General features: G+C 47.7%; 1 protein-coding gene across 4 annotated transcripts in view; it reads right to left on the reverse strand.

Moving 5' to 3' along the window:
* The window catches only part of col18a1a (collagen type XVIII alpha 1 chain a), a 468,959-nt gene that overhangs the window by 143,064 nt on the left and 299,554 nt on the right, over window positions 1–26,341 (reverse strand). For all 4 annotated transcript variants that reach the window (XM_070876137.1, XM_070876138.1, XM_070876136.1 and 1 more), the window contains 5 exons: window positions 26,078–26,122; window positions 9,539–9,689; window positions 5,212–5,306; window positions 3,304–3,330; window positions 1,807–2,004 (listed from right to left, as the gene is read on the reverse strand). In XM_070876137.1, the coding sequence (XP_070732238.1) occupies window positions 1,807–2,004; window positions 3,304–3,330; window positions 5,212–5,306; window positions 9,539–9,689; window positions 26,078–26,122 (516 nt within the window). The remainder of the gene's footprint in view (window positions 1–1,806; window positions 2,005–3,303; window positions 3,331–5,211; window positions 5,307–9,538; window positions 9,690–26,077; window positions 26,123–26,341) is intronic.

Here is a 26,341-nt window from a genome sequence, read left to right on the forward strand (position 1 = left end):
CATGTCAGTTTGGCCACACTCTCCTCAGTCGGGCCAATCAAGCTCCGCACCGGGTTAGGACTCGTACTCTAGACGTCCACTCCAGCGTGAGATACTAAGGGGGTTCTGCAAGGTCAGAGGCATCATGGTTCGGGTGAGATGCCTGCCCGAGGTCCCGGTTGCCTGTTCTGCTGGCTCAGATGGACCTCGAAGCTCCTGTGGCATTATTCGAAGAAGAGCGGGGAGTACTCCCAGCACCTTGCCAGCCAGCATCACCAAAGAAGCCTCAGAATTCCTTTCTGGGGCCTCCGGGGGTCAGGGAGGAGGTTCCCTACTTCACACAGCAATGGCTACCAACATAACGGAGGGGCTACGCTCTCCAGTGGGGGCTGCCGGTTCCCCAGGTGGACCCTACTTCCGTTGGTCATCAATGAGGTGCGTCTGATCTCAGCAGACAAACCCCTACCGACCTTATGCTGAGGTCCAGGAGTCGGGGGTGGGAGGGGGAGCTCCTAACACAGGGAGATCCCCACAGTAGGGTTGCCAACCCTCCAGGATTATCCTGGAGTCTCCAGGAATTGAAGATTAATCTCCAAGATACTGCTGTGAGCAACCCGGGAGAAATATCATGAACAATAAACAGAATTGTGAGTTTCTTTGCCTTTTCTGTGAACACTATTGTTTATTAGTCATAATCTAGGAATTGGTGGGGAAAAATGCGGGTTGACTGTCAGGAATCATTCAGTTGAGTTAGGAAGAGTCTGTTCACTTTTCAGTTGGCATGCCATGAGGATGAATGTGATGGGTAACAGATGGTGGGAGCTTGAGGGCGGGGCAGTGGGAGACAGGACGTCCTGTAACGAAACCTCCAACCAGGGTTGGCAACCTGGCCCCACCGCCAGCTCATACCTTGACGCCTGTGGTTGAGGGGATTGCAGGCACAGGCTCCGCACCCACCCCCAGGCCCCAGCCCCACTCAGAAATCTGCAGCACAAGGTCGGGGCTCCGCACCTCAGAGTCCAGGCCTAGACTGCAGCCATTCAGGTAGACGCTCACCAAAATGACGAAAGACTACACGAGAAAGGCCGTAAGGAACAGAACTGAAAAGCAGGGACGTCTTTTAAACTTATTCCGAACTTGGTTAGATCACACTTAGACCACTGTGAGCAGGTCTAGCCTCCGTATTACAAAAAAAGGATATAGAAGGACTGGTGAAGCTGCAACAAATATTTACAAGGATGATCGCAGAACCGAGAGATTATAACTATCAGGAAAGATTGAACAGGCTAGGGCTGTTTTCTCCCTCAAAGAGAAGGCTGAGTGACGAACTAATAAAAGTCTTGAAGATTGTGAAAGGGTTTAATAGGGTAGGCGTAGAGAAGATGTTTCCACTTGTGGGGAAACCAGAAGTAGGGGCCCTAAGTATAAGATCGTCACTAATAAATCCTGTAGAAAATTCAGGAGCAACTTCTTTATCCTGAGAGTGGTTAGAATGTGGAACTTGCTACCACAGAGAGTGGTTGAGGTGAATACTGATGCCTTTAAGGGGAAGTTAGATAAACACATGAGGGAGAAAGGAATAGAAGGTTACGCTGATAGTGTGAGCTGAAGTAGGGAGGGGGTTAGCTCGTGTGGAACATAAACTCTGCGATAGACCAACTGGCCTGTTTTTGTGCTGTAAGTTCTATGTCATTTTTGGGACCAATGAGGTCCAGTAACAATGTCGGGCATTATTATTACTACAATAAAGGCTCACACTGCAAGCGACCAGATTATACTGCCGCGCCGGGATACTCTGGTGAAACCATTATATCTTTTGCTACTCACAGGCTCCCCATCTCTCCCAGGAAGGCCCGGTGATCCCGGCTGCCCAGGTGGTCCTTGCACACCAATGGTCTGCTCCACAACAACTCCGTCACCGCGCTCCACCACTGTTGCAGAAGGACCAGGAGGTCCCGGAACACCTGGAATGCCCTGAGTTCCTTTCTCCCCTTTAGGGCCACGATATCCAAATCCAGCTGTGCCCTAATGGAGGAGGGGAAGAAATAAGTAAAACTTAAGGAACATCATTATTGGCAGATTTTGTACTTCAACTTGCATTTATATAGCATCTTTAACTATAGTAAAAATGACCCAAAGCACTTCACTGAGCCACATAAGATGATATTGGGACAGGTGACCAAAAGCTTGATCAAAGAGGTAGGTTTTAAGGAGCGTCTTAAAGGAGGAAGAGAGGTGGAGAGGTTTAGGGAGGGAGTTCCAGAGCTTAGAGCCTGGACAGCTAAAGGCACGGTCACTAATGGTGGAGCAATGGAAAGTAGGGATGCTCAAGATGCCAGAATTTGAGGAACGCAGAGATCTCAGGGAATTGTGGGGCTGAAGGTGATTACAGCGATAGGGAGGGACGAATCCGTGGAGAGATCAGAAAACCAGGATGAGAAGTTTAAAATCAAGGCTTTGCTTAACCGGGAGCCAATGTACGTCAGTGAGCACAGGGGTGATGGGTGATGAGGACTTGGTACAAGTTAGGACACAGGCTGCTGAGTTTTGGATAAGCTGAAGATTACCTAAGCAAGGTCCTGGATTCAGGCATACACACGGAAAGTGGCTCATGGTCTGACTTTGAATCCGCAAGGATAACACCAAGCAACAAGTCAACACCCATTTGTTCATTCTGAGCCATGCGGCTGGGAAGTGAGGAAAAGCTGGTACTGTAATAAAACCCGCAGAGCTGGATTTCATATTAATCTGAGGGGGTTAAGGGCTCACAGGGCTGTTCCCAGGTGAAATGGGGAGGAACTAACTTGTAAACCAACCTTTCCAATGACGCAAAGTGTCGGAAGGGTCAGACTCATTCAGTCTGTTAGCCGGAACAGACAATGAGTCCGACCCCTTGGTAGTAGGTTCTGGAATCTCGGTGATGCCTTTGGAAGGGCGTCTGTCACCATCAAACTGGCTCAAAAATAAAGAATTTTGATAGATAGGGATAAACTGTTTCCAGTGCAGAAGAGTCAGTAACCAGAGGACACAGATGTAAGGTAGTTGGCAAAAGAACAGTGGGGAGATGAGGACATTTTTTTTTTACACAGCAAGTTATGATCTGGAATGTGCTGCCTGAAGGAGGTGGAAGCAGATTCAATAATAGCTTTTAATAGGGAATTGGATAAATACTTGAAAAGAAGAAAGTTTCAGGGCTATGGGGAAAGAAGAGATGGATAAGTATTTCAAATAGCTGGCACAAATACAATGGGCCATATGGTCTACTTCAGTGCTGTGTGATTCTATGAAAATGAAAGTTCAAGAAACATTCTGACTATACTCTACCTTTTCACCCGGATCTCCTTTATCACCCTGAAAACAAAAGAATAACATTAGAAACACAAGCTTGGAACAGATGAAACTCGGAACCCACCAGAGGTCAGATCATTGAAACCACTCCAGCGACACAGAATGCTAAAATCCAGCGTGCCCAATCACTGCTCTTTTACAGACAGCCAGACCCAAGCAAGGAGGTTCAGGGAAAACAATTTATCCGAGATAATGCCAATTTGTGTGAATTTTTGAGTCATGGGGCCACGCCAACTAGAAAATGGGTTCAGACTCCAAGACCTCCTTGCACCTTTTGGGCTCTTCCAGCTGTCAAAAAGGAAAGACCTTCAAATCCACATCTCTAATGGGGGGACTGGAGAAGCTGGGATTGTTCTCCCAGAGTAGAGAAGGTTAAGGGAAGATTTAATAGTGCTCAAAATTTTGAGGGGTTTTGATAGGGAGAAACTGTTTCCAGTGGCAAGAGGATCAGTAACCAGTGGACACAGATTTAAGATACAGAGGGGAGATGAACCAGAGGGGAAATGAGGCTTGTTTTTACCCAGCGAGTTGTTATGATCTGGAAGGCACTGCCTGAGAGGGTGGTGGAAGCAGATTCAAGAGTAACTTTCAAAAGGGAATTGGATATATACTTGAAAAGGAAGAATTTTGCAGGGCTATGAGGAAAAGACATGGGAGTAGAATTAATTGGACAGCTCTTTCAAAGAGCCGGCACAGGCAGGATGGGCCAAATGGCCGCCTTCTGTGCTGTATGATTCTATGAATTCCAGTTCTGGTCACCTCACGTGTTGGGTGAATTGTGAAGTCCTGGAAAAGGTTCAAAGGAGACGAACAGCAAGCTTAAAGGTCCATAGCAACCACGACAGGCTTAGAGTACTTTAGAATAGCACAGGCTGTGAAGAGATTTGAATTGAGGTCTCCAAAATAAAGGATTGGACTTGGTCTACGGTATGGACTAGTTGAGTTAGATCGGTCAGTGAGGGCCAGGAGGACCTGTGTGTAAGTTACCCGAGCTTAGCACTCAGTGAGAGGCCAGGCAGCTTTTCTTGTTGCTGAGGTCCTCAACCTTCGGAGCAGGTCACCGTGAATAGGTATTTATTGCGAGCGTTTAAATAGGAGCTTGATGAACTCTTAGTTATACCACAGTTTAGGGAAGGTTGGAGGGACACCGGGGAGGAGCATCTCATGGTGGCTGATGTCTTGGAACATGTTTTGTTCAGCATTAGGATTTTCTTGCCTCTTGCAGGAGATTACGAGGCCTCTGGTGTGTTGGGGAGGACGGGGGCAGGGGAACGGTGGAGGCAATCGAGAGTCACGATGCTCAGTCGCACCATGGCAACATGGGACTAGCTCGATGGACCGACTGGTCTATACCTGTCCGCCATTTTCTTCGTACGTCGGTATTCCAGTGATTGATGAACAATGTGCCATGCTCAATGCACCATCTAGTGCTGGTCAACCTACATCTGCCTCTGGTACAGCCCGAGCAGCTCAACAGAATACAAGATTGATTTCCTTGGGTACCTCCAGGCAATACACACTCAGTCTTCACAACCCCAAAAAACAGCTGGGACCAGTGAAAGTGACCATGGAGGTGTCGATAATTTAACTCAACTGGTTCATGAATGTTCTTTAGGGAAGGAAGCCTGCCATCCTTACCTGGTCTGGGCCTATATGTGACTCCAGTCCCACACCAACGTGATTGATTCTTACCTACCCTCTGGAAGTGGCCACTCAGTTATATCAAAAAACACTACCAGCAGTTCAAGAAGAAGTCCCATCATCACAATCTCAGGGCCACCAAGGATGGCCAATAACCAGGGACGCCCACATCCCGAAAATTAATTTTGGAAAAGCAATCCAATGCGTAGCAGCCTGTTCTGGGTAGGCCCACTTCACATGTACCTTTCCTCCTTTGAATGCAGTGGCTGTACTGAAACCAGAGCCGCTGTCACCTTTCGGGCCAATGAGAACCTGGCTCCCCGTCTCTCCTGCAGGGCCTGAAAAGGAACAAGAGAGCAGCCAGTCAGAGGTTGGCTTCACCTTGCACTCAGTGACATGACGAGACCAGCAATGGCTTCACTCCGCAGGAAGCCAACCGTTTAGAACCAACCTCACTCAGCCAGTTCCTCACATGAGTCCAGTGATGGGAGGTCAGGAGCTCTGACCAAGATCTTCAAATGTCCTGGGGGGCGTGGGGGGGAGGGGGGGCGGGGAAGGACATCAGCTCATAGCACGTGCCTGTTATCTGTAGATTCACTGCACGCCCCAGTCCAGAAGACCATTACAGAAAGCCACTAAATATAGCTACTGGATCAATAGTTAAATATTACAGCTATTAAGCCTCTTCACTCACTCATAAACACTCATAAGCAATTTTTGAAATGCTGTTCACCTGCTGTGCAATTCTGCTTTCGACCACTGGTTGGTGCTGTGACACCACAATACAGCCTGTGAAGGATTCAAATCACATCCACCAGCCTCACACAGTACATAAGGCACAAACCCATTCTCCCGAACACTACCCTTCACACTTTGCTGTGAGGCATGCCACATGGTGTGAATACCCACCCTCCTCCCCCCCCCACCCCCACCACCCCCGACTATCTACTGTAGATGCCACTGTTCCCAAGTACATACCATTACATAGAAACATAGAAAAGAGGTGCAGGAGTAGGCCATTCGGCCCTTCGAGCCTGCACTGCCATTCAATGAGCTCATGGCTGAACATGCAACTTCAGTACCCCATTCCTGCTTTCTAACCATACCCCTTGATCCCCCGAGTAGTAAGGACTACATCTAACTCCTTTTTGAATATATTTAGTGAATTGGCCTCAACAACTTTCTGTGGTAGAGAATTCCACAGGTTCACCACTCTCTGGGTGAAGAAGTTTCTCCTCATCTCGGTCCTAAATGGTATACCTCTTATCCTTAGACTGTGACCCCTGGTTCTGGACTTCCCCAACATTGGGAATATTCTTCCTGCATCTAACCTGTCTAAACCCGTCAGAATTTTAAACGTTTCTATGAGATCCCCTCTCATTCTTCTGAACTCCAGTGAATACAAGCCCAGTTGATCCAGTCTTTCTTGATAGGTCAGTCCCGCCATCCCGGGAATCAGTCTGGTGAACCTTCGCTGCACTCCCTCAATAGCAAGAATGTCCTTCCTCAAGTTAGGAGACCAAAACTGTACACAATACTCCAGGCGTGGCCTCACCAAGGCCCTGTACAACTGTAGTAACATCTCCCTGCCCTTGTACTCAAATCCCCTCGCTATGAAGGCCAACATGCCATTTGCTTTCTTAACCGCCTGTTGTACCTGCATGCCAACCTTCAATGACTGATGTACCATGGCACCTCTCCTTTTCCTAATCTGTCACCATTCAGATAATAGTCTGTCTCTCTGTTTTTACAACCAAAGTGGATAACCTCACATTTATCCACATTATACTTCATCTGCCATGCATTTGCCCACTCACCTAACCTATCCAAGTCACTCTGCAGCCTCATAGCATCCTCCTCACACTGCCATCCAACTTAGTGTCATCCGCAAATTTGGAGATACTACATTTAATCCCCTCGTCTAAATCATTAATGTACAATGTAAACAGCTGGGGCCCCAGCACAGAACCTTGCGGTACCCCACTAGTCACTGCCTGCCATTCTGAAAAATACCCATTTACTCCTACTCTTTGCTTCCTGTCTGCCAACCAATTCTCAATCCACGTCAGCACACTACCCCCAATCCCACGTGCTTTAACTTTGCACATTAATCTCTTGTGTGGGACCTTGTCGAAAGCCTTCTGAAAGTCCAAATACACCACATCCACTGGTTCTCCCTTGTCCACTCTACTGGAAACATCCTCAAAAAATTCCAGAAGATTTGTCAAGCATGATTACTGTACCAAAAGTATTGGCAGGCTCTCTATATCCAGCATAACAAAAGATTATCTATATCCACCATCACAAAAGGCTCTATATCCAGCAGAACAAAAGACTTTCCTGACCTCAGGATGTCCCAAAGCACTTTACAGCCAGTGAAGTGCTTTTGAATATAGTCACTGTTGTAATGTAAAAAATAGAGCAGCCAATTTGCGCACAGCAAGCTCCCACAAACAGCAATATGATAACGACCAGATAATGTGTTTCAGTGTTGTTTGAGGGATAAATATTGGCCAGGACTCCCTTGCTCTTCTTCAAATCGTGGCGTAGAATCTATTGCGTCTACCTGAGAGGGTAGACGGGGCCTCAGTTTAACATCTCATCCGAAAGACGGCACCTCTGACAGTGCAGCACTCCCTCAGCATAGACAGACAGATAGAGATAGAGAAAGAGAAAGAGTTAGAGCGAGAGATAGGGCGAGAGAGCAGAGAAAGAAAGAATGTGAGCATGCCCATCAGGCCTAATTTTATATTATCACAAAAGGGAAAATGATCAATAAAAGGTTTGATTTCAAAGGCAATCCGTTAATCACCGGGATTGGAGCAGCTCCAGCAGCACAATCAGATTTGTTGCGACATTACAGGAAAATAAAGAATTTAATGATGATGTGTTTCAATGTTTGACCAACATAGAAACAGGTGCAACACACTTGTGAGTGAGGAGAGTGTTTAAATATAACTGCAGTGAATCACCTGCACAGATTGGGTAGCTCAGGTTACAGACCCCTCCTCCATCTGCAGATACTTACTATTTACATACAACAACAGCTGTCTGTACAGACACAACTTCAAGTCCCAATAAGATCAAAATAAGCCAGTCCACCACGCGTCTCCCAGTAGCTCCAGTGGACAGTGAGACAGTGTCCCATCAGCTCCAGTGGACAGTGAGACAGTGTCCCATCAGCTCCAGTGGACAGTGATCCAGTGTCCCATCAGCTCCAGTGGACAGTGAGACAGTGTCCCATCAGCTCCAGCACCTCTGGCTCAGAGGAGAGAGATACACACTGAGCCACGGCTGACACTTTGGGTCCTGTAGGATAAGCCACTATGGGCCAATGAGAAGATTCAGGGGTCATTGTCGGGTCCAGTTCCACTGTGCACAGGCCATGACATTTTCCCACACAGCACTTGGCCAGTGTGGCTGGATTCTGGAGCATGCCCTGGGTTGTCAGCTCAAGTTGCCATGTGTTTCATCACATGACCTCCCGCCTCGCCAAACTGGCTTCTTCCCATTCAACAACAATTTTATAACTAATAAACAAATCTGTTCAAGGAAAATGAAAGGCGGCAATTTGTTTCAATGCCCCTATGATTGTTCTCCTGGGTTGCTTGCAGCAGTGACCAGGAGATTAACCCTCAATTCCTGGAGACTCCAGCACAATCGTGAAGGGTTGGTAACCCTGAGCATGTGCGAAAGATCCACGTTCTCTCCATCAAAATTAACCAGCTCTAGAGTTTGGTTCTCTTCAAAAATCAAGCTAAGCCCTTTCCATTTATCCGGATATCACACAGCAGCAAATGTCATTAGTTTACACGAGGTCCTGGCCACAACAATGTACTTTTATACAGCGCCTTTAACCTGGTAACTTGTCCCAAGGCACATCACAGGAACGATCAGATAAAATCTGACACCAAGCCACATAAAGAGATATTAGAGCAGTTGACCATAAGCTTGGTCAGAGATTTTAAGGAGCATCTTAAAGGAGGAGAGAGGTAGAGAGGTGGCGAGGTTTTGGGAGGGAATTCCAGAGCTTAAGGCCTAGACAGCTGAAGGCACGGCTGCCAATGGTGAAGCGATGGAAATCGGAGACGTGCAAGATGCCAGGATTAGAGGAGCGCAGATATCTCGGGGGGCGGGGGGGGGGGGGGATTGTGGCGCTGGAGGAGGTTACAGAAATATGGAGGGGCGAGGCCATGGAGGGATTCCAACACCAGGATGAGAATTTTTAAATCAAGGCCTTGCCGGACTGGGAGCCAGTGTAGGTCAGTGAGCACAAAGGTGATGGGTGAATGGGACTTGGTGCGAGTGAGGATGCTGCCAGCAGAGTTTTGGATGAGCTGAAGTTTATGGAAGGTGGAAGGTAAGACGCCGGTCAGAAGAGCATTGGATTAGTCAAGTCGGAAGGTAACAAAGGCATGGATGAGGGTTTCAGCAGCAAATGTGCTGAGGCAGTGGTGGAGTCAGGCAACTTAAGGAAGGGGACCTCCTGCTCAGCTCCGAGTTCAAACACACACAAGAATGACGTTGTCGGAGAAGGGAATCCATAATAGACCAAATGATGATGTCCTACCTCTCTCCGCCACGGAGACCCGTGTCCATTTGCTGGTTTCCTCAGCAGGTTTCCGTTGTGTGTTTTCCAGCCTGAAGGTCTCACGCTCGCTAGTGATGGATGGAGGGCGAATTGGCAAGCGTTCCGGGAGACGATGTGAAGGAGGAGTCACCTGCAGAAAAAAAAGAACATAAGAACATAAGAATTAGGAACAGCAGTAGGCCATCTAGCCCCTCGAGCCTGCTCCACCATTTAACAAGATCATGGCTGATCTGGCCGTGGCCTCAGCTCCACTTACCCACCCACTCCCCGACCTTGTATAAGAGGTGATTTTCTTTATAAAGATATTAGAAGAGATGTGGAAAGAGGGGCCTTGTTGCAGTTTTAACCACAGTTAATCCTTCACAACACTAACACCTTCCCCTTTACATTGAATAACCTTCAATAAGTCAATGCCAAGTGCAATCCCTTCACCATCAGCCCACCGTGGCTGCAATGTGTACTATCCACTCGATGTACTGCAGCAACTCGCCAAGGCCTGTTCGGCAGCACCTTCCAAACCAAGGCCCCTACCCCTAGAAGGACAAGGGCAACAGGTACGTAGGAACACCATCACCGACAAATCACACACTATTCTGATTTGGACATATATCGCCGTTCTTTCATCATCACTAGCTCAGAATCTTGGAATTCCCTACCCAACAGCACTGTGGGAGCAGCTTTACCACACGGACTGCAGTGATTCAAGGAGAAGGCCCAACAACAACTTTTCAAGAGGGCAACTAGGGATGGACAATAAATACCGACCTTGCCAGCGATGCTGATGCAATGTTGCTGGAAAAGACAGACAAACCGACAGGAAGGCAGAATTGTATTTACATAGGGCCTTTCACAAACTCAGGATGTCCCAATGTGGCAGCCAATTTGTGCACAGCAAGGTCCCACAATTAGCAATGAGTTAAGGATCAGATAATCTGTTTTTAAGTGATGTTGGTTGACGGATAAATATTGGCCAGGACAGGGGGAAAATTTCCCTGATCTTCTTCAAAATAGTGCCGTGAGATCGTTTACATCCACCTGAGAGGGCAGACGGCGCCTCGATTTAACATCTCACCAAAAGATGGCACCTGCGACAGTGCAGCACCCCAGGTGTTTGAACCCACGACCTTCTGAATCAGAGGCACGCGACTAAGCCACAGCTGAAACAGCTATGGACCTCTGACAGAGTATCTTAGCAGAATGAATGGAGGAAACCAGAAGAACCAACTTGGGTTCAAGTTTCAAATGTGGTCCCGTGGGCTCCTAGCAACAGAAAGTCAGTACGCAATCTGCGCTGGCAGAGACTGAACACAGTCTGCATTGTGACCTTGCTGGGTTCAGAGGTCAATCGGCCTAAAGCACAACATTGTTATGAAGAATGTAGTTGTGGGATTGGATTTGAACAGACCTCTGTATTGAACCAATGCAGGTAGTTGGAAGCCGTAAAACTGGCATTGCGGGCCGAACTGGACTTTTCCGAATACATTCTTCAGCTTCCTTTTGTTTCCCAGTTGATTTTCTTACTGCACACAATCCATTTCTATATTAGGAGCTTTGTGAGCCCAGAACATCAGCAAGTGGCAGGCAGCAAATAAGAAAGACTTGCATTTCAATAGCGCCTTTCACAACCTCACAACTTCCCAAAGCACTTTACAGCCAATGAAGTGGAGTGTAGTCATTAATGTAATGCAGGAAATGCGTCAGGCAATTTGCACACAGCAAGTTCCCACAAACAGTAATGTGGTGATGACCAGATAATTTGTTTTAGTGATGTTGGTCGAGGGATAAATATTGGCCAGGACATCGGGGAGAACTTCCCTGCTCTTCTTCGAAATACTGCCGTGGGATCTTTTACATCACCTTGAGAGGTTTAACGTCTCTACCAAAAGATGGTACACAGCAGGATGTGAAATTCATGGGGTGGTTGAAGCAGATAGCATTGATGTATTTAAGGGGAGTCTTGGTGCATGCACAAGGGAGCAGAGACTAGAGGAATACGGGGCAGGGTTGGACGAGGCAATCAGGGTGGGAGGAGGCTTGTGCCGATGGCCTGTTTCTGTGCTGTAGATTCTACATACTTCTCACCGGGATTTGGTGAAAAGTTGTACTATCAGCTGCATTCTTTCTGGCAAGATCATACTTGAATATCATTTTGATGGCACACACTCCCAAGCCATACATGGGCAATCAAGATTACACGAGCAATTTGAATTCCAGCTGATACATAAAAGAGCATAGCTCTGGCTATTTTTATTTTCAAGGAGGGGGAGGAATTGAACAGAAGAGGCATACTCAGAACCATTTGTCAGTCACATCTAATAAATTCCACAGTGTGGGATGCAAAATTCCAGGACACCACATTAAAGAATGGAACTTCCCACGTGTGAGAGGCTTCTGGCCAACCTGAGCTTTGTGGGTCGTCACACTCTCAGAGGATCCATGCCCCTCCTCCAACCCTACCCCGCACACTAATGGAATGACCACTGCTGAAACCCTCATCCTGCCTTTGTTACTTCCAGACTCAACTATTTCAACACTCTCCTGGCTGGCCTCCCACCTTCCACCCTCCGTAAACTTCAGTTTATCCAAAACCCAACTGCCCGTGTCCTAACTCGCACCAAGTCCCGTTCACCCATTACTCCTGTACTCGCTGACCTCCATTGGCTTCTGGTTAAGCAACGCTTCAAATTTGAAATTCTCATCCATGCTTTCACATCCCTGCATGGCCTTGCCCCTCCCTATCTCTGTAACCGCCTCCAACCGCACCCCCTCCCCCCCAAGATATCTGCGCTCTTCCAATACTGGCCTTTTGCACATCTCCCATTTCCTTTGCCCCATCACTGGCAGCCATACCTCTAGCATCCTAGGCCCTAAGCTCCAAATCCCTTCGTCTTGCTACCTCTCTCTTCTCCTTAAATCCGCCCCACCCACCCCTCCACCACCCCCCCACGAGCTGGAGGTCACGGGGGTAGGGGGGAAGGATAGAAAAATCAGCTGGGCTTCCCATTCTTAATCACCTGCAACGATCATCAACAGCGGGTATGGACCAGACTGAGCTTGGCGACAATGCACAGCCTGGTTGAACAGCCTGCTTGGTTGGTGACTGCTGGGGTCAGGTTCTGGTAGACAAATCGAGGACCATGGAAGTGTGCGCCAGTTGAATCAGCACCATCAGCAGAAGGTGAGAGAGGGAGGGGGCGGGGAAAGTATTAGAGGTTCCGGATTAAGTGGCTCTGTTAGAGAGAAAACCCGAGACCCTTTAGGGCATCCAGTCAGAAAACAATCAAGACTAAATGAGCCTGGTGAGAGAGAACTGCTACACAAAACAGATTAAGAAACAAAACAGCAGGAGCAATCAGCAATGTTTTGAAAAAAAATCTGAATAACTAATGTAGAGAAATTGAAAACATCTGCGAGGTTATTAAAATGGAATGGTTTCATTGTTTTCATGTGGAGCGCCCAACTGGGTGTTAAATTGGCCACAGCAAAGTTAAATTCAGTTTAAATGTGCTGGGAGCATTGATGTCCCGATAGGGGCTAATTAAAATCAGGTTACAACGGTAGGTGTTGGTTTTCCCACATCCCGGGGTCTGGTGGTACAACCATATTTGTGGTTGGTTTGTCCAGTTACTTCTATATGATCTTGCTCCCAGATTAAAACAAAAAGGAGTGTGGTGGGAAGCTTTTTTTTTGGAAGCCATGCCTCAGCACAGCTCGGGGATGAGGGGTTGTTGGGGAAAGGGGGGGGGAGGGGCACCATGTCAGCTGTGGCTCAGTGGGTAGCACATTCGTCTGAGTCAGATGGTCGTGGGTTCAAATCTCACTCCAGGGACAAAATCCAGGCTGATACTCCCGTGCAGTGCTGAGGGAGCGCTGCACTGCCGGAGATGCTGTCTATCAGATGAGACGTCAAACCAAGTCTGCTCTCTCAGGTGGACGTAAAAGATCCCATGGCACTATTTCGAAGAAGAGCAGGGAAGTTCTCCCCGGTGTCCTGGCCAATATCTATAAGACCATAAGAAAAGAAATAGGAGCAGGAGTAGGCCATACAGCCCCTCGAGCCTGCTCCGCTATTTAATATGATCATGGCTGATCCGATCATGGACTCAGGTCCACTTCCCTGCCCGCTCCCCATAACCCCTTAATTCCCTTATCGTTTAAGAAACTGTCCATCTGTCTTAAATTTATTCAATGTCCCAGCTTCCAGTGGGCAGCAAATTCCACATACTTACAATCCTCTGAGAGAAGAAATTCCTTCTCATCTCAGTTTTAAATGGGCAGCCCCTTATTCTAAAATTATGCCCCCTAGTTCTAGTCTCCCCTATCAGTGGAAATATCCTCTCTGCATCCACCTTGTCAAGACCCCTCATAATCTTATACGTTTCGATAAAATTGTTATGTATGTAAACATTACCAATGTGTAAGACCTGGGGGCGCACATGTGGGAGATCCAAGGATCACCTGCACACCCTGGGCAAGCAGGTATAAAAGGCAGTCTACCATGCTGCTTCCTCACTTTGGAGTTACAATAAAGAGACCAAGGTCACAACAGTTTGAGCTTAAGATATACAGTCTTGTGGAGTTATTCCAAACGTAACAATTTGCGACGAGTAACAGATCACGAACTTTCATGCAGTTATGGCTGCCGTTGGTATTCTTGAGAGATTTGTTGAGGGTGATGATTGGGATGCCTTCATTGAGCGTCTTGACCGTGGCCAACGAGTCAGAAAAGGCAGAAACCGCGATCAAGCGCAGCGCGATTCTCCTCACCATTTGCAGGTCCAAGATATATGGCCTCATCAAAAATCTGCTAGCAACAACGAAACCAATGGACAACACATATGAAGAGTTGAGCACCCTGGTTCTGGAACACCTCAAGCCGAAGGAGAGCATCTTAATGGCACCTTAATCGCTTTTATACGCACCATCGCTCCGAGGGCCAGGACGTGGCGAGCTATGTCGCCGACCTAAGACGCCTTGCGGGACTGTGCGTATTTGCTGGATTTTTGGGGGAAGTGTTGAGGGATTTTTTTGTGCTTGGAATCGGCCACGAGGTCATTCTTTGCAAACTACTGTCTGCCAAATCCCTAGATCTGAGCAAGGCCATCACGATAGCCCAGGCTTTTATGTCCACGAGCGATAACACTAAACAGATATCATTGCAGCATCGGAACTCACCGGCAAGTACTGTGCATAGAATAATGCCTTCAGCAGGCAGAACTCTACATGGTAGGGCCAACACGCCCGCAGAGGCCAGGCGTAGGATGACTCAGAGTCCGGCGTGGGGCATGAATGCGAATCCATTAGCACCGTGTTGGTACTGCGGGGATAATCATCGGGCCCATCAATGTCGATTCAAGCACTATGTGTGCAAGGGCTGTGGAACAATGGGGCATCTCCAGCGAATGTGCAGACGTGCTGCGACTCACCACATGGCAGAGTCGGCAGAAGATGACCGATTCGGCGTGGATCATGCTGAACGACTAAGAGAGGCAACTCAATCCGAGGCTGAAGAGGAAGTGTATGGGTACATACCTTCACCATCAAAAGCCCTCCGATAAAGTTAAAAGTCAAATTAAACGGCATTCCAGTTTCCATGGAATTGGACACGGGCACGAATCAGTCAATTATGAGCCAGAAGGCTTTTGAGAAACTGTGGGGCAACAAGGTACAAAGGCCAAAACTAAGTCCGATCCACACCAAGCTGCGCACTTACACCAAAGAGCTCATGCCAGTTATTGGCAGTGCGGCAGTGAAGTTATTGTACGATGGAGCTGTGCATGATTTACCACTATGGATTGTACCAGGCGATGGCCCAACACTGTTCAGCAGAAGCTGGCTAGGAAAGATCCGATGGAACTGGGACGACATCAAAGCATTGTCTTCGGAGGATGACGCCTCATGCGCTCAAGTGCTAAACAAATTCCTGTCATTATTCGAGCCAGGCATTGGCAACTTCACAGAAGCCAAAGTGCAGATCCATCTAGTCCCAGATGTACGACCCGTTCATCACAAGGCCCGAGTGGTTCATTACATGATGCGAGAGAAAGCTGAGATCGAGCTGAACAGACTCCAACGAGAGGGGATCATATCGCCAGTCGAGTTCAACGAGTGGGCCAGTCCAATTGTTTCGGTGTTGAAGAGCAACGGGACAGTCAGAATTTGCGGGGACTACAAGGTACCGATCAACCGAGTCTCCACTACCCAAAGTGGATGACCTGTTTGCAACGCTAGCAGGGGGGAAGTCGTTCACCAAGCTGGATCTAACCTCTGCTTATATGACACAAAAGCTGGCTGAACCTTCGAAAAAATTGACGTGCATCAACACGCACAAAGAACTGTTCAGATGCCCCGTTTGGATTTGTTCGGCTGCGGCCATCTTCCAGAGGAACATGGAGAGTCTGCTGAAATCGGTTCCACGCACCGTGGTGTTCCAAGACGACATCTTGATCACTTGCCGCAACACCACCAAACACTTGCACAACCTGGAAGAGGTTCTCATGCAACTGGACAGAGTGGGACTCGGGCTGAAACGCTCCAAGTGTGTTTTCCTGGCGCCAGAGGTCAAATTTCTGGGGAGAAAGATTGCGGCGGACGGCATCAGACCCACGGACTCCAAGACGGAGGCCATCAAGAATGCACCCAGACCACAGAATGTGACGGAGCTGCGTTCGTTCCTGGGACTCCTCAACTATTTTGATAACTTTCTACCGGGGTTGAACACTTTGCTGGAACCATTGCATTTATTGCTACGCAAGGGTGACGAATGGGTTTGGGGTAAATCTCAAGAGACAGCCTTTAACAAGGCCAGAAACCTGCTATGTTCTTGTATTGTATGACCTGAGTAAACGTTTAGTACTAACTTGTGATGCATCTTCGTATGGGGTCGGTTGTGTGTTACAGCAAGCCTATGGGTCAGGCAAACTACAACCAGTTCCATATGCGTCCAGAAGCTTATCTAAGGCTGAAAGAGCCTACAGTATGGTTGAGAAAGAAGCATTAGCATGCGTATACGGGGTTAAGAAAATGCACCAATACCTATTTGGGCTCCGGTTCGACCTCGAAACCGATCACAAGCCGCTCATTTTGTTGTTCTCAGATACAAAGGTATTAACACCAATGCTTCGTCCCGCATCCAAAGATGGGCACTAACGTTATCTGCGTATGATTATATAATCCGCCACAGACCAGGCACTGAGAACTATGCGGATGACCTCAGTCGGCTACCATTGCCCACCACCGGGATAGAAATGGCGCAACCCGCAGACTTGCTCCTTGTAATGGATGCTTTTGAGAGCGAGGGGTCACCCATCACGGCTCGTCAGATCAGGACCTGGACTAGCCAGAACGCGATGCTATCACTAGTAAAAAGCTGTGTCCTCAATGGGAGCTGGTCGGCGGTCCCAGGGGAAATGCAAGACGAAATTAAGACGTTCCACCAACGCAAGGACGAAATGTCCATCCATTCGGACTGCCTCCTATGGGGGAATCGTGTAATTTTGCCAAAAAAACGCAGGGAAACGTTTATACGAGACCTTAACAGTACCCACCCAGGCATAATCATGATGAAGGCTATCGCCAGGTCGCATGTTTGGTGGCCCGGCATTGACTCAGAATTGGAGTCATGTGTACACCAATGCAACACTTGCTCACAGTTGAGCAATGCACCAAGGGAGGCCCCACTGAGTCTGTGGTCATGGCCCTCCAAACCGTGGTCATGGGTCCACGTAGATTTCGCTGGCCCCTTTCTAGGAAAGATGTTCCTAGTAGCAGTGGACGCTTACTCTAAATGGATTGAATATACAATAATGTCGTCATGTACGTCCACTGCCATCATTGAAAGCTTCCAGGCCATGTTCGCCACCCATGGTTTGCCCGATTTCCTTGTTAGTGACAATGGACCATGTTTCACCAGCTCGGAATTCAACGAGTTCATGAACCGCAATGGTCATGGTCCCAAATGGGTTGCTTGCACTGTATTAGCCAAGGAGGGGAATAGAGTATTTGTTGTCAAACTTTTGAACAAACGTGCAGAACGCACTTGGATCTGGCCAATCTGCAGTTCACTGGCAACCAGCAACAGTTTGAAGAGGACATTACCATCATTGATCCACACACACCCAACCAGCAATCGACCTCGCGGTGAACCACGAGGAAGAACCCACCATGCCCGACAGTCCGATCAGACCAGCCATACCGCAGCGCAGCAATGATTCGACCGACTCACCCATGCCAGGACTTCAACTCAGGCGATCAACCCGGGAACGCAGAGCCCCGGATCGCCTCAACTTGTAAATAACTTGTACATAAGACTTTGGGGGAGAATGATGTTATGTATGTAAACATTACCAATGTGTAAGACTTGCCACCTGGGGGCGCATCTGTGGGAGACCCAAGGGTCACCTGCACACCCTGAGCAAGCAGGTATAAAAGGCAGTCTGCCATGCTGCCTCCTCACTCTTGAGTTACAATAAAGAGACCAAGGTCACAACAGTTTGAGCTGAAGATATTCAGTCTTGGGGAGCTATTCTAAACGTAACAATGAGTAGAGGTTCAACCTCCTCAACCTTTCCTCATAAGTCAACCTCCTTATCTCTGGAATCAACCTAGTGAACCTTCTCTGAACTGCCTCCAAAGCAAGTATATCCTTTCGTAAATATGGAAACCAAAACCATTACATAGAATTACATAGGGCTTCACCAATACCCTGTATAACTGTAGCAAAACTGCCCTGCTTTTATACTCCATCCCCTTTGCAATAAAGGCCAAGATTCCATTGGCCTTCCTGATCATTTGCTGTACCTGCACACTATCCTTTTGTGTTTCATGCACAAGTACCCCCAGGTCCCGCTGTACTGCAGCACTTTGCAATCTTTCTCCATTTAAATAAGAACTTGCTCTTTGATTTTTTTTTCTGCCAATGTGCATGACCTCACACTTTTCAACATTATACTCCATCTGCCAAATTTTTGCCACTTACTTAGCTTGTCTATGTCCTTTTGCAGATTTTTTATCCCTTAACTGTGCGCAAATTGGCTGCTGCGTTTCCCACATTACCATAGTGACTACACTCCAAAAGTACTTCATTGGCTGCAAAGCGCTTTGAGATGTCCGGTGGTTGTGAAAGGCACTATATAAATGAAAGTCTTTCTTTCAAGTCAAGCTGTGTCTCCCATGGTAAAGAAAAACCATTACCCTAGTCGTTTACATAGAATTACATAAGTCAGAAATAAACAGTTTCTTAAAAGATAAGGGGATAAGGGGTTATGGGGAGTGTGCGGGGAAGTGGAGCTGAGTCCATGATCAGATCAGCCATGATCTTATTAAATGGCAGAGCAGGCTCGAGGGGCCGTATGCCCTACTCCTGCTCCTATTTCTTATGTTCTTACTTACAGCGCAGAAACAGCCCCTTTGACCCAACAGATCTGTGCCTGTGTTGGTGCTCCCTCCTCCCATATTACTTCATCTAAACCTACCAGCATAAACTTCTATTCCTTTCTCCCTTATGTGCTTATCTAGCTTCCCTTTAATTGCATCTATACTAATCGCTTCAACTGCTCCTTGTGGTAGTGAGTTCTACTTTCTAATCATTCTCTGGGTAAAGAGATTTATCCTGAATCCCAGATTGGATTTATTAGTGATCATCTTATATTTATGACCCGTATTTTTGATTTCTCCCACAAGTGGATAGACCAGGTCTAGAGTATCGTGTAGGTATATTGGCCTTGGAGGGGGAGCAGTGCAGATTGATGTCGGGGCTAAAAGGGTTAAGTTACAAAGACAGCTTACATGCAGTAGGCTTGTATTCCCTCGAGTATAGAAAATTGAGGGGTGACTCAGTCAGAAGGTTCACGTCCCATTCCACAGACTTGAGGACAAAATCAGGCTGACACTCTGAAGGAATGCTGCACTGTCAGAGGTTCCGTCTTTCTGATGAGTAATTCAATCTCAACCAACAGCACTAACACAGATGATCTGGTCATTATCTGATTGTGGTTTGTGGGCTCTTGCTGTGCACAGAATGGCTGCTGTGTTTCCTATATTACCACAGTGACTGTACTACAAAAAATGGACCACTGACCTTCCTAATGCCTGCCCCCAGTCAAACCTTGGATCACCTACCTTTGCACCGAAGGGCGCTACTCAGCGGCGAGCTTACGGCCCGCATCCCACCGTAGGCAACTAGGCCCATACAGCAGTGCCTAGTCTCCAGTTGTCTTGGACCCCCTTGCCACTGGACCAAGACCTTGCTCAGCTAAGCCCGTGTGGTAGCTGGTGTGCAACAACCACGTCACGTTAAAAGATCTCAGACACAGGCAGCTTCCACTCCTTTAGCATGAAGTTCGGGACCTGGAACGTCAGGACCTTCATGGACAACTCCAACAGCAACAGACCGGAACACCGCACTGTCATAGTTCGATGTCGACATCGCCGCCCTAAGCGAGACCCAGCGGGCAGGGGAAGGCCAACTCAAGGAACACGGTGGAGGTTACACCTTCTTCTGGAAAGGGAAACCAGAGGAAGAACGCCACATCCACGGAGTCGGTTTCGCTATCCAAAACGAGCTGGTCGACCGCCTGAGACTCCCCTTGCAGGATTAACAAACGTCTCATGATCCTCCGACTCACCCTATCCTGGAATCAATGTGCCACAGTCATCAGTGCGTATGCCCCAACACTCGATGTGACAGATGAGATCAAAGAAGGTTTTTACTCCAGCCTCAAAAAATCCCTGTCCCGCATCCCTACGGATGACAAACTGATCCTCCTCGGCGACTTCAACGCCGGGGTCGGCAAGGACACAGACCTCTGGGGAGGCGTGACCGGCAGAGAGGGTATAAGGAAAACCAATTCCAGCGGTACCCTGCTCCTGACAAAATGTCTAGAGCACGACCTTGTCATCACCAACACCTTGTTCCGCCAGAGGGACAAGTACAAGACATCGTGGCAACACCCTCGCTCCAAACACTGACACCTGCTCGACTATGTCATCGTCTGAGCCAGGGATCGCAAGGATGTGCACATCACCCGTGCCATGACAGGAGCTGATGACTGCTAGCTAATCTGTTTAGACCACCGCTTAATCTGTTCCATCATCAATAAAAACATAGCCCCAAAGCGGCAACGGCAGCAGAAGCAGTGCCGCAAAAAAGTAATGCCGGGGCACTCAAAGACCCAGCTAAGAGAGCCCTATACAGTCAGCACCTCACAGCTAACCAGGCGACCCTTGATGACCCCGAGAGGCAGAATGCCCACAGCGCTTGGTCTGCCCTTCAGGCCTCCATAACCAGTGTCTGTAAAGAGACGCTCGGTCACTCAACCAGGAAACACCAGGACTGGTTTGATGAGAATGACCAGGAGATCCAAGAGCTAATACATCACAAGTGCAGGTCTTTTCTGAGCCTAAAAGAACAACCCAACTCGAGAGCAGCAAAACAGCATTACAGACAGATTAAGGCAGAGGTCCAACAAAAAACCTGCGACCTAAAGAACAGTGGTGGGTGGAGAAAGCACAGGAGATACAGCAACTGGCCGACAGCCATGATGTGCGAGGATTCTTCACCGCAGTCAAGGCCACCTACGGCCCAAGCACCCAAAGCCCCACCCCACTGCTGGCCAATAATGGGGAGACACTCATCAAGGACACCGAGGCAGCACTTCGAAGATCTCCTTAAACAAGACTCTTCCTTTGACTCGAGTGTCCTCGATTCCATCCCGCAGCATGTTACCCACCACCACCTCAGCAAAACCCCAGCCATAGAAAAAGCCATAAGTCAGCTTAAGAACAACAAGGCTACGGGAGCAGATGGAATCCCCGCTGAAGCACTACAGTATGGCAGAGAGGCACTATTGGCATGAATGCATGACCTCATCTTTCTCTTCCGGAAGGAGAAGAACATGCCGGGAGATCTCAGAGATGCAGTAATCGTGACCATCTTTAAAAAAGGGGACAAATCCGACTGCGGCAACTACAGAGGAACCTCCCTGCTATCAGCCACTGGGAAAGTTGTCATTAGAATCCTCCACAACAATCTTCTCCCTGTGGCCGAGGAGCTCCTCCCGGAGTCACAGTGCGGATTTCGTCCACTACGGGGCACAACGGACATGATTTTTACAGCACGACAGCTGCAAGAGAAATGCAGGGAACAGCACCAACCCTTGTACATGGCCTTCTTTGACTTTACAAATGCTTTTGGCACTGTTAACTGCGTGGGTCTATGGAGCGTCCTCCTCCGTTTCGGCTGCCTGCAAAAGTTCGTCACCATCCTCCGCCTGCTCTACGATGACATGCAGGCCGTGATCCTGACCAATGGATCCATCACAGACCCAATCCATGTCCGGACCGGGGTCAAACAGGGCTGCGTCATCGCCCCAACCCTCTTGTCAATCTTCCTCGCTGCCAAACTCCACCTCACAGTTAACAAGCTCCCCGCTGGAGTGAAACTAAACTACAGAACCTGTTCAACCTTGGTAGTCTCCAGGTCAGATCCAAGACCGTCCCAACCTCTCGTCGAGCTACAGTACGCAGATAACGCCTGCGTCTGCACACATTCAGAGGCCGAACTCCAAGTCATAATCAACATCTTCACTCAGGTGTACGAATACATGGGCCTTACACTAAATATCCGTAAGACAAAGGTCCTCCACCAGCCTGTCCTCGCCGCACAGCACTCCCCCCCAGTCATCAAGATCCACGGCGCGGCCCTGGACAATGTGGACCATTTCCCATACCTCGAGAGCCTCTTATCAACAAGGGCAGACATTGACGACTAGATTCAACACTGCCTCCAGTGCGCTAGTGCAGCCTTTGGCCTCCTGAGGAAAAGAGTGTTCAAAGATCAGGCCCTCAAATCTGCCACCAAGGTCCTGATCTACAGGGCTGTAGTGATACCCGCCCTCCTATATGGCTCAGAGACATGGACCATATTCAGTAGACACCTCAAATCGCTGGAGAAATACCACCAACGATGTCTCTGCAAGATCCTGCAAATCCCCTGGAAGGACAGATGCCTCACCAACGTTAGTGTCCTCGACCAGACGAACAACCTCAGCACTGAAGCATGGACCACACTTGATCAGCTCCGCTGGGCAGGCCACATTGTCCACATGCCTGACACAAGACTCCCAGAGCAAGCGCTCTACTCGGAACTCCTTCACGGCAAACGAGCCAAATGTGGGCAGAGGAAACGTTTCAAGGACACCCTCAAAGCCTCCTTGATAAAGTGCAATATTCCCACTGACACCTGGGAGTTCCTGGCCAAAGACCGCCCTAAGTGGAGGAAGTGCATCCGGGCGGGCACTGAGCACCTCGAGTCTCATCGCCAAGCGCAGGCAGCGGAAAGAGCATGTAGTAAACCAGTTCCACCCACCCTTTCCCTCAACGACTATCTGTTCCATCTGTGACAGGAACTGTGGTTCTCGTATTCAACTGTTCAGCCACCTAAGAACTAATTTTTAGAGTGGAAGCAAGTCTTCCTCAATTCCGAGGGACTGCCTATGATGATGATGATGTACTTCAAACAGTACTTAATTTGGCTGTAAAGCGCTTGGGGATTTTCCGAGGTCCTAAAAGGCACTATAGAAATCCAAGTTCTTTCTCCATGGAATCTTATGGCTACAGAGCTTCTGATGTTCAACATGATCCTATTTTGAAGGGGAGGGGGGAGCCTAGAATAAGAGATTGAGGGCGATATCAAGACAATCGACAAAAGACTTTTCCCCAAAATATATCCAAAAAAAGTTCTAAAAGTAGAGTAAATGTTGCATCTTCCATGGAAAAACTGAAGAGGATTACAGTCCCGACATTGTTAGATAATCCAAAGGTAACCGCAGACAGTACAAAGAAGGGACTATTAAACAAATAGACTTTGGCCCTCACGGTTAAAGAGAAGACCAGCCATAGACATAGAACGAAAGCCAGCAACTCTCCATTGGTACATTTTTCAGCCAAACAGATGATCATGTGTTCCTTTCAACAGCACAAGCATCTTTGGACTTCATCACAAATCCAAATCATGCTAGCTTTTGAACCGATATCTTGCTTACACAGTGGTGAGATGTACCAGGGTCTATTGCACCAACAATTAAGGCCCTGCCTTTTTAACTTTTCAGAACTGTAGGAGCACTTTACAGCTGGCTTCAGCATCAGTGGTTTGGCTCTGTATGAATTCAATTAGTTGGAGCTGGGTTCAAACCTCACTATGCTCATTGGGCCAACCATCCAAAGCTAAAATCTGAATAAGTAGAAAACCAGAGAGAGACATGAATGCAACAACAGCAGCAACAACTCACATTTAATCCCCTTCAATGTAAGGAAACATCCAAAAGCGCATCACGGATAGATGTAAAGGAGAATGGACATAGAACCAGGAAGTAAGAGAAATTAGATGGGATGCCCAAAACAGGGTTTAAAAAAAAAAAGGTGGAGAACTTTACACAGGAAGTTTCAAAGAGTAGGACTGAGATGGCTGAAAGTTCTGCAAACAATGGTGGGGTGAAGGGAGACAGGAGGGATGTACAGAAGGGTGGAGTCGGAGGAATAGAGTGTTCAGGAGGGGATAGAGCCGGAGAATGCAGAGATAGGCTGGGGAAAGACCATGGAGGAATTTAGAGACATGGATTTTAAATGGGATGAGTTGGGTTTCCAGAGCCAGTGTAGATCAGCAAGGATGAGGTAAAGAGTAAGTGGGACTTAGTGCAAGACAAGATATGGACAGTTGTGTTTTGGACAAGTTGCAGCTTATGCAGGGTGGAAGATGAGACAACAAGGAGATCATTGGAGTAGTTGAGTCTTTCAAGTAAAGAAGACATGGACAAGGGTCTGAGCAGCAGAAGGGCTGAACTAGGAATAAAGATGGGCAATGTTGTACCAGTGGAAGTAAGTGATCTAGGTGATGATTAGGACATGGGGTTTAAAACGAAGTTTAGGAAAAAACATTACAGATAGTCTGATTAAGCCTAATAGTACAGCCGGAAAGGGGCTGGAGTGAGGGCAAGTGAGTAGAATTTGTGGTAAGGGCTGAAGACAATGGCTTTGGTCTTCCTGATGCTGAGCTGAAGGAAGGTGAGGTCAGACAAGCAATGTGACAGAATGAGGGGCAGCCAAGGGATAGAGGGGGGTGATGGAGATATGGAGATGTGGAGCTGGGCATCAACAGCTGGCTTTCGAAAGGTGGAACCATATGCGTGCTGATGATGCCAGTTAGGGGCAGCATGTAGATAAGGAAGAGATTGGGGTCAGGGATAGATCATTGAGGGATCCCAGAGGTGATTGTGTGGGGGAGCAAAGTCATTGCTGGAGCTGCACTGGCTGCATGCAGATAGCTAGGAACAGAGCCATACAAAGACAAAGCCATAGAGCAGGATAACAGAGGAGTGGCATTGGAAAACTACGACATGGTCAACTGTGTCAAATGCTTCAGACAGGTATAGAAAGACCAGGAGAAATAAAGCACAGTTACAAAGGATGATATTCACCACCTCCATTAATAACAGAGTCTACATTCTCCACTCCGCAATTATCTGTCTTCCCCAAATTACCCTGGATCAGAATCTTATGCAAGATTTAACAGCCCACAAACACCAATCTCCCTCTGTCTGATATGAAGGTTAAATTCAATTTATATTTATGTAGAGTCAATCCCACTCCAAGGACTTGAGCACAAAATCTATACTCCCAATGCAGTACTGAAGGAGTGCTGTACTATCTGAGATGCCATCTTTCGGATGAAATGTTAAACCAAGGCCCGCCCTGCCTTGCTCTCTCAGGTGGATGTAAAAGATCCCACGACACTATTTCGAAGAATAGCAGGGGAATTTTCCCTGGTGTCTTGGCCAATATTTATTCCTCAATCAACATTACTAAAACAATTGGCTGCCTTGTTTCCTACATTACAACAATGCCTGCTCTTCAAAAGTACTTAATTGGCTGTAAAGCACTTTGGGACGTCCTGAAGTCATGAACGGCATATGCAAATCTTTCCGTCTTTATTTCCAATGTACTTGTCTCCATTCATGTACTGAGAGTATGGCTGCACCAGAAGTCTGAGACCAAAACTGAGAACCATGGACAGTCCACCAACTTCTATTATCTGCTGGCAGGGTCGCCTCGGTCTTGGTGGAGGTTCCACTGTAGATTTGTACTTAAGAAAAGATAAATAATTAAGAAGGAAGCAAAAATAATGTGGATAACAGAAGAGCTAGCCAAAATTTAATTGGAGTCTAACATCAATTAACAAGGTTTGTCCATCAGCTTATTGGACTCTGTTCAGAATCAGATGGTTTTGACAGTAAGACCTTATCCATTCACTCTTACTTTAAGTACAGGTAACACCACACACAGCAACAATTGACTGGAGATAGCAGCAGTGCCACCTGTTGTAAATTGTTTCCCATCTGTGAGTAGGGCAGACAGAGTTTATGAGTGAGGTGAATATTTTCTGAGGACTTGTTCCAGGGATAGTTCAGCTGCCACACTTTGTACCTCACACTGTGATGCAACCTCAGCACTTTTCTCCCTTACCGTTTGAATTTTTCTTCCATATCCACTCCCAAAATCTCCAGAAGTCTGCAGGACAGAAAGACACAAATTACTGTCAATTTTGCATCAAATCGGAGGTGAACAGTAATGATTTAAATGTTGGCACCTGAACTAACCGGAAGTGTTGGGAAACGTGAACTAGCTCATGTGACCCAAATAACTATTGAGGCAAATGAATTGCCAAATTCCCAGTATCGCACATTGAGCTTTGAATTATGTTTACATTTCAAAAACAATTTAAAAAAA

The sequence above is a fragment of the Pristiophorus japonicus genome, chromosome 3 (assembly GCF_044704955.1).
Source record: "Pristiophorus japonicus isolate sPriJap1 chromosome 3, sPriJap1.hap1, whole genome shotgun sequence".
Classification (NCBI taxonomy): Eukaryota; Metazoa; Chordata; class Chondrichthyes; family Pristiophoridae; genus Pristiophorus; species Pristiophorus japonicus.